This window comes from Belonocnema kinseyi, chromosome 7, assembly GCF_010883055.1.
Source record: "Belonocnema kinseyi isolate 2016_QV_RU_SX_M_011 chromosome 7, B_treatae_v1, whole genome shotgun sequence".
NCBI lineage: Eukaryota > Metazoa > Arthropoda > Insecta > Hymenoptera > Cynipidae > Belonocnema > Belonocnema kinseyi.
The window spans coordinates 10,694,053-10,706,844 of record NC_046663.1 but is presented as its reverse complement, the minus strand read 5'-3'; the positions used below and the strand labels follow the sequence as shown (position 1 = coordinate 10,706,844).

Sequence of the window (12,792 nt, the reverse complement as noted above, 5' to 3'; positions counted from 1 at the left end):
GTTATTATTCGAGTATTTTATTACTAAGAAAATTTCACTCAATTTTTCTCATAAATACTCCTGGAATTTTATAATTTGTTAATTTTATACATCGGAAATTCTATAGTTCGGAAATGTTTTTATTTGAAAATTTTATTATTTGGAAATTTTATTGTTCAGGTATTTTATTATTTGTGAATTTTCCAATTCCGGAATTTTTTATTCGACAATTTTTCAATACTGGAATCTTATCATTTGGAAGTTTTATTATTCGGGATTTTTATGGTGTCAGGAATTTTCTAATATTGTGAAATTTATTATTTGGAAATTTTATTGTTTGGTAATTTTATTATTCGGTAATTTTATTATTTATGAATTTTCCAATTCCGGAATTTTATTATTCGGAATTTTTATTATTCATGAATTTTATTATTTGGGAATTTTACAGTGCGGAGAATTTCATTTCTCGAATTTTTTCTATCGTTCCATGAACTGTTCAGGAATTTTCTTATTAGAAAATTTTATTATATGGAAATTTTCCAATTCGGGAATTTTATTATTTGGAAATTTTTGAATTCAGGAATATTATTAATTGAAATTTTTATTATTTTAGAATGTTTCAATTCGGGTATCAGATTATTCGAGAATTTTACAATGTCAGGAATTTTATAATTTGGGAAATTTGTTATTGGGAATCTTTTTATTCGGAAATTTTAGTTTTTAGGTATTTTCCAATTCCAGAATTTTATCATTCGGAATTTTATTTTTAATTAAATTTTCCAATCAGGGAATCTTATTATTCGGAAATTTTATTCTTCGGGAATCTTACAGTGCCGGGAATTTTCTAATTTGGGAATTTTATTATTTGAAAATATATTATTTGGGACTTTTATCATTAGGAATTTTTAGTATTTAGGAATGTTCCCATTTCGGAATTCCATTATTGGAAAGTTTTATTATTCAGGAATTTTATTATTCGGAAATTTTATTCATTTGAGGCTTTTATTATTAAGGAAATTGTCCAATTTGGGAATTTTATTATTCGGAAATTTTACAGTTTGGAATTTTATTTTTCTGGATTTTTCAGTGTTCCCATAAACTGCTCGGGAATTTTATCATTCTGAAATGTTATTATTTTTTGAATTTCATTATTTGGAAATTTTATTGTCCCACAATTTTACAGTGCCGGGAACTTTCTAATTCAGGAATTTTATTATTCGGGAATTTCATTTTTCGTGGTTTTTCTATCGTTGCAAAAACGACGTGGGAAGTTTTTAATTCGTGAATTTTATTGTTCCGAAGTTTTATTATTCGGGATTTTTCAGTCTTCCCAGAAACTGTTTGTAGTTTTATAATTCTTAATTCCATAATCCGAAAAATTTCCAATTATTAATTTTATTATTTGGAAGTTTTATTATTCGGAAATTTTATTATTCGTGAATTGTACAGTGTAAGTAATTTAATTTCTTGGAATTTTTCTATCGTTCCATAAACTGTTCGGGAAATTAATTATTTGGAAATTTTTCCATTTGAGAGTTCTTCAATTCGTTAATATTATTATTTGGAAATTATACTTTTCGAGCACTTTTTAGTGTCGTGTATTTTATTTTTCACGATTTTTCACTTGTCCCATAAACTGTTTTTGAATTTTATTATTCGTGAATTTTCCAATTCGTGAACTTTATAATTCGGGAATTTCATTTTTCTGAATTTTTCGAAAGTCTCATAAACTGTTTAGGAATTTTATAATTCGTTAATATTATAATTTGGGAATTTTATTATTAAGAAAATTTTTCAATTGGGGAATTTTATTATTTGGAAATTTTAGTGTCGGAAATTTAAATTTTCTGGATTTGTCAATGTTCCCATAAACTTTTCGTAAATGTGCAGAAATCTTGAAAATAAAACCAAGAATCCAACAACCAAATTTTGACAACCACCATAAAATGTTCCTTTTGTAATTTGAAAAAAGATAAAAAAATTTCTAAAAAAAAGAAAAGAAAAAAAAAGACAGAGAAATGGGAAGGCAACCAACAAAATCCCTTTTCTTCCTTTTTTTTACTTCTTTCGTGTTTTTTATTTTTATTATTATCAAATCACAATAAAAAATAATGGCCAGCGTTTCGGCACTCATATAACACCCTTATCAATGCAAGAGAATTTTGAGCAGGCCAAAACAGCAACGAAACCACGATGCTCTCTCCCTGATACCTGAGAATTTGAAAATTTTATTATTTGGAAATTTTATTACTTACGAACTTTATAATTCGGGAGTTTTATTGTTCGGAAATTTTATTATTGGAAAATTTCATTATTCGGGAATTTTCCAATTCGGAAATGTTATTATTCAGAAGTTTTTTTATTCAGGAATTTTATTATTTTGGAATTTTATAGTGTCAGAAATTTCATTTTTCGGTATTTTTCTATCGTCCAATAAACTGCTTTTAAATTTGTTGAATTCGGGAATTTTACAGTGTCGGGAATTTTCTAATTCGGGAAATTTATTATTGGGAAATTTTATTATTTGGCAATTTTTATATTATTTAGGCATTTTATTATTGGGGAATTTTATTATTTGGAAATTTGATTATTTGTGAATTTTACAGTATTGGGAATTTCATTTTTCGGGATTTTTCTATCATTTTACAAACTGTCCGGGAATTTTATTATTTGGAAGTTTTATTATTCGGCAATTGTATAGTGTCGGGGATTTTATTTTTCCGGATTTTTCACACAGAAACTGTTCGGAATTTTATAATTCGGGAATTTCATTATTCGGGAATTTTCCAGTTTGGAAATGTTATTATTTGGATGTTTTATTATTCAGGAACTTTATTTTTCGGGAATTTTATTATTCGCAATTTTATTTTTCGAAAGTTATATTATTTAGGAATCTTATTATTCGTGAATTTTATGATACGTAAATTTTATTTTGTTGTATTTCTCTATCGGTCCATAAACTGTTCGGAAATTTTCCAATTAGGGAATTCTATTAATGGAAATGTTATTATTTGGGAATTTCATTTTTTGGGATTTTTCTATTGTTCCATCAAGTTTAAAATCCTATTTAATGCCCAATAATCAAGTGAATGTGCGGAAATCCTGAAAAATAAAACCAAGAATCCAATAACCAAATTTGGACAACCACCATAAAATTTTCCTTTTGTAATTTGAAAAAAGATAAAAAAATTTCTAAAAAAAGAAAAGAAAAAAAAAGACAGAGAAATTCGACGGCAACCAACAAAATTCCTTTTCTTCTTTTTTTTTTACTTCTTTCGTGTTTTTTATTTTTATTATTATCAAATCACAATAAAAAAATAATGACCAACGTTTCGGCACTCATACAACACCCTTATCAATGCAAGAACATTTTGAGCAGACAGGAACAGCAACGAAATCACGATGCTCTCTCCCTGATATCTGAAAATCGGGAATTTTCTTTTTCGGGAATTTTCCATTTTGTAAATTTTATTATTTGGAAATCTTATGATTTAGGAATTTTTATTATTTAGGAACTTTATAATTCGGGAGTTTTATTGTTCGGAAATTTTATTATTTGGGAATGATATTTGATAATTGCATTATTGTGGAATTTTCTCATTCGGAAATGTTATTATTCAGAAATTTTATTATTCGAGATTTTTATATAGTGTCAGAAATGACATTTTTCGGTATTTTTCTATCGTCCCATAAACTGCTTTTGAAAGTTTCGAATTCGGGATTTTCTTTATTTGGGAATTTTTCAATTTGAGAATCATATCTATTATTTAGAAGTTTTATTATTCGGGAATTTTAGTGTCAGGAATTTTCTAATTTGGGAAATTTTATTATTTGGCAATTTTATTATTTGGGCGTTTTAATATTCGGGAATTTTATTATTTGGGAATGATATTCAATAATTTCATTATTGTGAAATTTTCTCATTCGGAAATATTATTCAGAAATTTTATTTTTTGAGATTTTTATATAGTGTCAGAAATGTCATTTTTCTGTATTTTTCTATCGTCCCGTAAACTGCTTTTGAAATTTTCGAATTCGGGAATTTCATTATTCGGGATTTTCTTTATTTGGGAATTTTTCAATTTGAGAATCATATCTATTATTTAGAAGTTTTATTATTCGGGAATTTTAGTGTCGGAAATTTTCTAATTTGGGAAATTTTGTTATTTGGGAATTTTGCAATTCGGGAATTTTATTAATTGGAAGTTTTATTATTCGGAAATTGTATAGTGTCGGGGATTTTATTTTACACACAGAGACTGTTTGGAATTTTATAATTCGGGAATTTCATTATTCGGGAATTTTCCATATTGGAAATGTTATTATTCATGAATCTTATTATTCAGGCATTGCATATCGTTCAGGAATTTTATTATTCGGGAATTTTACATTATTGGGGATGAGCAGGCAGGAACAGCAACGAAACCACGATGCTCTCTCTCTCCCTGATACCTGAGAATCGGGAATTTTATTTTTCGGGAACTTTTCAATTATATTATTATATTCATTTTTTGTTAGTAAATAAATAAATATACATATGTACAACTGCAGCCCAACAATTATTCCACTTTATCGACAAACTCAGGCGTCTGAGGATTTAAAAAAGCCGCCTCGACGTCCGCCATATTGCCTGGAATGAGCCAATAATAATAATAAGTGCGCAGTGAATTCGTAATTGCGACTGTTTGTAAGATGTAATAATTTCATGATGGTTTTCATTATTTCGTTTTTGTTTTCGGCGTTCTGAAAGGATGCAGTTCAGTAAATAAACAATTAGGCCATTATTAATTCTCTGCTGTCCAATATTTTATTGTGAATGCCCTCTTTTTAATAAGATCGGTGTATAAGTGTTTTTAGAAAATCAGTGAGCCAAAATGGCTCAAGAAATTTTAAATAACGTTTTAAATTCAAAAATTCCACCTGAAGAAGTCATTAAATGGTTAACAACGGATATCCAGCAGGTATTTTATTTCTTATTACAATCAATTCAGTTCGTAGTTCAAACTCGCACCTTGGTCTTTTAGGTTACTTTTCACGTGATATAAAAAAACAATTTCTTTTTTCTACACTTTCACTTTTTCAAGCTTCAGGAATCAAATAATAAGTTATTTGCGTTAATTCGTAATTATTTACTAAAAGTTAGAACTATTATGTAAACTGTCTAATCTTTCTGATATTGTAATTCTTGCGGAACAAAAATAAAATACTAATATTTATAGTGCAAATTAAAAAAGCATTTTAAACTTATACATTCTGAAGTGATTCATTTGAGTTTAATTTAGAGTTTTCCTTTATAATTATAATATAATATTTAATGTGATATCTTTATTTTACTTCATTTACTTTTTTACTTTTATATTATAGGTTACGTTTCATTATTATTTTATTAATTTATTATAAATATCGTGATAAATACCAATTCCGAAATTCCCTTACTTTTCCCTGATTGTTATAAATTTTTCTTTGAGGTTAAATTTTGAACCAAAGAAATTAATATTCAACAAAAAAGATACATTTTTAACAAATAATATTAATTTTCTTCTGAAAAGGACAGTAAATTTTTGACAAAATATGTAGATTTTCAGCGATAAAATTAAATTTCCACAAAGAAGTTTAACTTTTAACAAAATACTTGGATTTTTAACCAAATTAAAAGATTGTCAAGCAAAAAAAATATTTTTTAACTAAAAATGATAAATTTTCAACTAAAAGTGATACATTTTCAACCAATAAGATTAATTTTCCACCAAAAAGGTGTATTTTTAACAAAATAGCTAAATTTGTAACAAAAAAATTTTTTAACTCACATTGAAATAGTTGTATTCAAAGTTGTAAAAGATCATTTTCAAACATGATGTGCGAATTTTCAACAAAACAGTTCAATTCTAAACGAAACCATATTGTTAGATTTTCAACTGAAAAGATAAACATAAAACGAAACACGAAGTAGTTAAATTTTTTGTTAAAAAATTAATTTTTAATAAAAAATAGCGCATTTTTGACAAAATAGTTCAATTTTTAAGTAAAAAAGTGAATTTTTCACAGAGAAGTTCAACTTTCAACAAAGTACTTAGATTTATAAATAAATTTATAAGTTAAAAAAAAAAATTCAAATAAAAATGATACATTTTCAGCCAATCAGATTAATTTTCTACGCAAAAGGTTCACTTTTAACAAAATGCATGAATTTTCAATAAAATAGTTAAATTTGTATCAACAAAAAAAGCGATTTTCAAACAAAAAATAAATTTTGAACCCGCATTGAAACAGTTGTATTTAAAGTTGAAAAATTTAATTTTCGACCATAAAAGACACATTTTCAACAAAAGTTAAATTTTCATATAAATTGACGAATTTTCAAATAATATTTTAAACAAAAAATAAGAATTTGCAACCATATAGCACGTTTTTGACAAAATAGAAGTTAAATTTTCAATAATAAAAAAAAATTGTGAACGAAAAAGATGATTTTTTTACCCCCGAAGATTAAAATTCTGCCATAAAAGAAAAATCTTCAACAAAATGCAGCAGTTTTTAACCATATAGTTTAATTTTCAACGAAACATGGTGTAGTTAAATTTTTTATTAAAAATATTTATTTTTTAGTGAAAAAAATACTTTTCAATAAAATAGTTAAATTTTTAAACAAAAAGATACACTTTTTAGCAAAGAAGCGAATTTTCAACAAAATATATGCATTTTCAACTAAAAAATATAAATTTTCAGCCCAAAAAAATAATTTTTAATTAAAAAAGATAAATTTTCCACACAAAAAATGATCTGTGAAAGAAAAAGATGACTTTTTTACCTAGAAGATTAATATTATACCAAAAAAAACGTATCATTCGACAAAATGTATGAATTTTCAACGAAACACGGTATACTTAAATTTTTTGGTAAAGAAATGATTTTTTCAGTGAAAAAAATACTTTTCAATACATAAGTTAAATTTTTACACAAAAAAGTGAATTTCAACTATAATTCAACTATAATAATGAATCTTTAATTAAAAAAAAAAATTGTGTACCAAATACTTTAATTTTGACCTAAAAGATGAATTTTCAAACATTAAGATTAATTTCTTACCAAGGAAACCAATTTTCAACAATATACATGAACTTTGATCCCAAAAATATAAATTTTCAACCAAAAATGGGATAGTTATATTTTCAGTTCAAAAATTACATTTTAATCAGAAAACTAATTTTTAAGTTAATTTTTTAATCAAAGAAATTTATTTTCAATAAAATACATGCGGTTTCTGCTAAAAAATATAAATTTTCAAACAAATGTGGAATAGATAAATTTTTAACTTTAATGGTAATTTTTAACCTAAAAAAATGGTTTAATTTAAAATGATGGATTCCCTAAAAAAAAAATAATAATTTTTGACAAAATAGTTTCACTTTCAACTAAGTACTTAAATTGTTAACGAAAAAATATAATAGTTGTTATTTCGAAAAAGAAGATTTTAATTTGACAGCATAAACAGTTGGATTCAAATAAAGATGACAGCTTTTTTAAAAAAAGGCATGAATTTACAACAATGTAATGGATTTTTAAATAAAGTTTTCGAATGAAAAAATTTATAAACTTCATTTTACAAGTTAAAAATTCAATATTTTTGTACTCTGAGTTCTTTAATTTCAAGTTCAGTTGTTTTTCCAACTTGAAATGAAAAAATTTCATCTTTAAAATCTCCAGTTTTTTAATTAAATTGACCAGCATTTGTTTTCTTTTATTTAAATGGTGACCCGGTATTGTGTTTCACCAAAAATTAATTAATAGATATATTACAAAGGAAAATAATTAACAAAGGCAATTTAAATTAAATAAGCATTTTTTTAAAATGAATTGTTAACAACAAAAGGAATAATTTGCAGGGAAGCGATTTTTGGACCGCCCTAACGTATTTATTTTTAAACAACGTTTTTCAACTATCAATTTTTTTGCTTCATCTGAATGTAGTCTAAAAATTTAAGAAATTAAGTTTTCAAAATTTTTAAAATCCAAAATAAAAAAGAGGAGAAAGAAGAAAGCAGCCTCTAAATCCCCTTTATTATTTCTTCCTGGTTTCTTCATGAGTTTTGAATTGTTGTTAATTTAATTGTTTTGTCGCGATTTAAAAAATAAAAAGAAACAATACGAGAGAAAAAAATAGAGGATTTTAAGGTCGCCTTTTTCCTCTTTTTTATTTATTTTTTTTCTCAATTTTTGGAATACGAAATTTTTGTTATTTTCTTTTTTTAGAAGCTAAATTGGGTGGATATAAATCAGAATTCGACGCGAGCGGAATTCGTAGCCTATTTCCTGAATTTCCTGAGGGACGAATTTACAAGGTAATTAAAAATATCCAGAAAAAATAATTATTTATATTATATTTAGTTAAATTTTTAGTTGGGGTTAATAATAATGAAATTGCATATATAAAAAACTGTATATTTTCCTCGCAATGTAATAATATTTTATTTTATTTGAAAAAAAGTTTATTTGCGATTATATAATATCTTACTTATTTGTAGCACAGGGTGTCTATCTGACGAAATTTATCAGAAATTGCAAAAATTATATGAAATTAAATAAAAAAACCGACAAATGTTTGAAATGTAATTCGGCGATCGGGATTTAGTAAGGAATTACAATTTTGAGAAATATATATTTTTTTCTTAATTGCGTAAAGAACTACTATCCTGATTTGAAACGGGGAATTTTCTCAAGCAATTATAATTCTGAATTGCAACATAAAATTTCAGTAAATAAATATAATTTTGAGTTTTTCACTGGGAATTTCCGTGAAAAATTATCAATAATTTTTGCTTCAGGACAGGGAATTGAGGAAGAATTTGGAAGATTTCAAGACTTTTTTTAAAGAATTTTTCCGGATTTTACCCAAATTTGAGGAAAACTGAATTGTATAAAAAGATATTTAGAAGTTTTCGAATTTTTCATAAGATTCGAAGGTAATTTTAGTCTTGAGAAGATTCCAAAACATTTCAAACAATATGTAGATTTTGGAAAATTTTGAAACAACAAGCTTTTTAAACTTTTTAAAAGGTTTTAAGAGAATAAGAAAAATCTGGGAAAATTTCAAATTATTTATTATTTTGAAAAATGATTTTTAAGAGAAAATTAAAAAAGATTTCGAAAAATTTCTATAAATATGAAGTAGAAGATTTTGAAGCAAATTTGAGTAACTTTAAGAGGTCAAAGAAGCTTTTTAAGCATTTTAAAAGGTTACAAGAGAACGAAAAAAAAGTTTCATAAGAATTATGGCAAAATTTTAAATGATTTTTAATTTAAAAAAATTAGTTTTAAGAAAATATTTTAAAAATTTCGCATAATGCAGAATTTAAAAAAATAGAAAAGGTATCAATAGTTTTTAAAGACACTTGTAAAGTTGAAAAACTTGAGCAATTCTTTTTTTATTTCAAGAAAAATTGAAATTATTTTAAACGATATTTTGAGGATTTAGGAGTTTTTAAAGTATTGAAAATAATTTAACATTTCAAAAAAGTTTAAGTTTTTGTAAATTTCAAAAAAATTAAAGCTTTTCAAGAATTTTGAAAGGTTTCAAAAAAGAAAAAAGTTTTTTTTAAGATTCCTGGGAAAATATAAATCCATTATTTTATTTTAAAATTCATCTCTTTGGTTGTACATTAATTTTTTGTTAACTAAAAAACTATTCAATTTTTGGTTATAAAATTATCTTTTTTTTATGTAAAAATTAAATTTTTTTTCGTTGAAAATTAATCATTTTTGTTGAAAATTTATCTTTTTGGTTGTAAATTCAATTATTTTAGTTAAATATTCATAATTTCAATTGAAAATTCATTAGTTTGTTTGAGAAAGTAACTATTATTTGAATAAGATTTTTTGAATTATCATTTTTGTAACTGAAAATGTAACTTTTGCAATTAGATATTCCACAATTTCATTTTAAAATCCATCTCTTAATTTGAACATTAATTTTCAGCTAAAAATGTAACTATTTAAGTTTTGGTTAAAAAAATATATTTTTTGGTTCGAATTTCGTTTTTTTATTTGCTAGAAATTAATTTGTTTAGTTAAATATTCAACTTTTTGGTTAAAAAATGATCATTTTTGTTTTTTTTCTACAAGTTAATCTTTTTGTTTAAAAATTTATAATCAAATATTCATAATTTTTGTTGAAAATTAGTCACTTTGTTTAAAAAAGTAACTATTTAAATTTTTGTTTTGTTTTGTTTAAAAAGTTTTTCCAACTGGAAATGTAACTATTTTAATCAAATATTTCATCATTTTTGTTTAAAATTCATCTCTTTGGTTGAAAATAAAATTTTGTAAACTAAAAATTTTACTATTCAATTTTTGATTGCAAAATTGTTTATTTCTTTTTGATTTTTTTGTTGTAGAAATTAATCTTCGTTGAAAATTAATCTTTTTGGTGAAAAATTTAATTATGGAGTTAAACATTCTCCATTTTAGTTGAAAATTTATCACTTTGTTTAAAAAGGTAACTTTTTTTTCAATTTCGTTTTTTTCTTTTGGTTGAAAATTATTTTGTTTCAAACTGAAATTCGAATGGTATATTCCATAATATCATTTTCAAATTCATCTCTTTGGTCGAACATTTATTTTTTGCTACCTAACGAAATATTCAATTTTTTGGTAATAAAATTATTTTTTTTTTTGTTGAAAATTCGTTTGTTTTATGTAAAAAATAATTTCTTTTCGTTTAAAATTGATCTTCTTGGTTGTAAATTCAATTATTTTAGTTAAATATTCATAATTTCCGTTGAAAGTTAATTATTTTGTTGGAAAAAGTAATTGTTTTTGTAACTGAAAATGTAACTTTTGCAATTGAATATTCCACAATTTCATTTTAAAATTCATCTCTTAGTTTGAAGATTAATTTTTTAACGAAAAATGTAACTATTTAAGTTATGGTTAAAAAATATGTTTTTTGTTGGAATTTCGTTTCTTTACTTGTTAGAAATTAATTTTGTTAGTTGAATATTTAAGTTTTTGGTTGAAAAATAATCTTTTTGTATAAATATTTAGAGTTAAATATTCATAATTTTTCTAGAAAATTTTTCACTTTGGTTTAAAAAAGTAACTATTTAAAAAATTGTTTTTTCTTGTTTACAAGTTTTTTTTTCAAGTGAAAATGTAACCATTCTAATCAAATATATCATCATTTTTATTTAAAATTCATCTCTTTGGTTGAAAATAAATTTTTTCAAATTAAAAATCTAACTTCAACTTTTGATTTAAAAAATTTTTTTGATGAAATTTTGTTTGTAGAAATTACTTTTCGTTGAAAATTAATATTTTTTGTTAAAAATTCAATTGTTCTAGTTAAATTTTCGTTGAAAATTATTTTGTTTCAAACTGAAATTTGAATGAAATATTCCATAATATCATTTTAAAATTCATCTCTTTGGTTGAACATTTATTTTTTGTTAACTAACAAACTATTCAATTTTTTGGTAATAAAATTATCTCTTTTTTTGTTGAAAATTCGTTTGTTTTATGTAAAAAATAATTTCTTTTCGTTGAAAATTTATCTTCTTGTTTGTAAATTCAATTATTTTAGTTAAATATGGATCATTTCCGTTAAAAAATGTATTAGTTCGTTTGAAAAAGTAACTATTTTTTTAATCAGTTTTTTAAAATTATTATTTTTATAACTCAAAATGTAACTTTCGCAATTGAATATGACTTAATTTCATTTTAAAATTCATCTCTTAGTTTGAACATTAATTTTTAACTAAAAATGTAACTATTGACGTTTTGGTTAAAAAAAATTTTTTGGTTGGAGTTTCGTTTTTTTATTTGCTAGAAATTAATTTGTTTAGTTGAATATTCAACTTTTTGGTTAAAAAATGATCACTTTTGTTTTTTTGTGTAGAAATCAATCTTTTTGTTTAAACATTTATCATTTTTGTTTAAAATTAATCTCTTTTGTTAAATATTAATATTTTTTTGAACGAAAAGTTTAACTATAAAATTTTTGATTGGAAAATTATCTTTTTAGGTTGAAAATTGCTTTTCTTTATTTTGGTTGTAATAATTCAACTATTCCTTGCAAAATTTATGAATTTAAAAAAAAAATTATATTTTGGTAGAACATTATCCTTTTTGTTCAAAAATTAATCTTCTTGTTTGAAAATTCGACTTTTTGGTTGTAAATGAAACTATTTGTATGAAAATTAAACTCTTTGTTTCAAAATTCTTCTATTGCAGTTAAAGATTCAACATTTTAGTTGAAAATTTATCACTTTGGTCCAATTTTTTTTCGGTGGGATATGAATTTTCTTAACTAAAACTTGAAAATTTATGAATTTCAAGCGATATTAACTGAATTTAATGTAGCACCTCCATTAATTTTATCGAAATATTCACTAAATTTAACTATAAGATAAATTAAAAATTTGTTTCAAAATCTTGTAATGTAATTTGTTAAAGCTTTCTGAATTAACCCTCAAACGGTACACTCCTTTCTGGCCCCGATTAAAGGTACACTGGTGCGAATCTGGCTTTCACATTTTCAACTTCGTATATAAAATAGAAAATTGAGACTAGAAAAATGTTAGCCACATGTTTTTTGTATGAAATTTCCTGCTGAACCTGATGGTTCTATAGAAATTTGGATAATCATTAATTTTCCTAATGATAATTCGTTATAAATAAAGCGGCCTTTTTTGAAAAATCGTTTTTTTAGAAAAAATTCGCCATTTCTTCGTATTTTATTCAAATTAATTAAACTTTGCGGCATTTTGCAGTTAAAGGAACACAGAATCGTGAAAAATATTATTTATGCCGAGAATGTGA

The 12,792-nt window shown here is 23.7% G+C and overlaps 1 protein-coding gene across 2 annotated transcripts in view; it reads left to right on the top strand.

The window, feature by feature from the left end:
• Window positions 1-4,663: 4,663 nt before the first annotated feature.
• LOC117176115 (codanin-1) overlaps window positions 4,664-12,792 on the top strand; it is an 88,393-nt gene continuing 80,264 nt past the window's right edge. The window contains exons 1-2 of one of the 2 annotated variants that reach the window (XM_033366172.1): window positions 4,664-4,940; window positions 8,230-8,318. In XM_033366172.1, the coding sequence (XP_033222063.1) occupies window positions 4,854-4,940; window positions 8,230-8,318 (176 nt within the window). In that variant the 5' untranslated portion in view covers window positions 4,664-4,853. The remainder of the gene's footprint in view (window positions 4,941-8,229; window positions 8,319-12,792) is intronic. The other variant, XM_033366173.1, reaches the window with a different exon arrangement.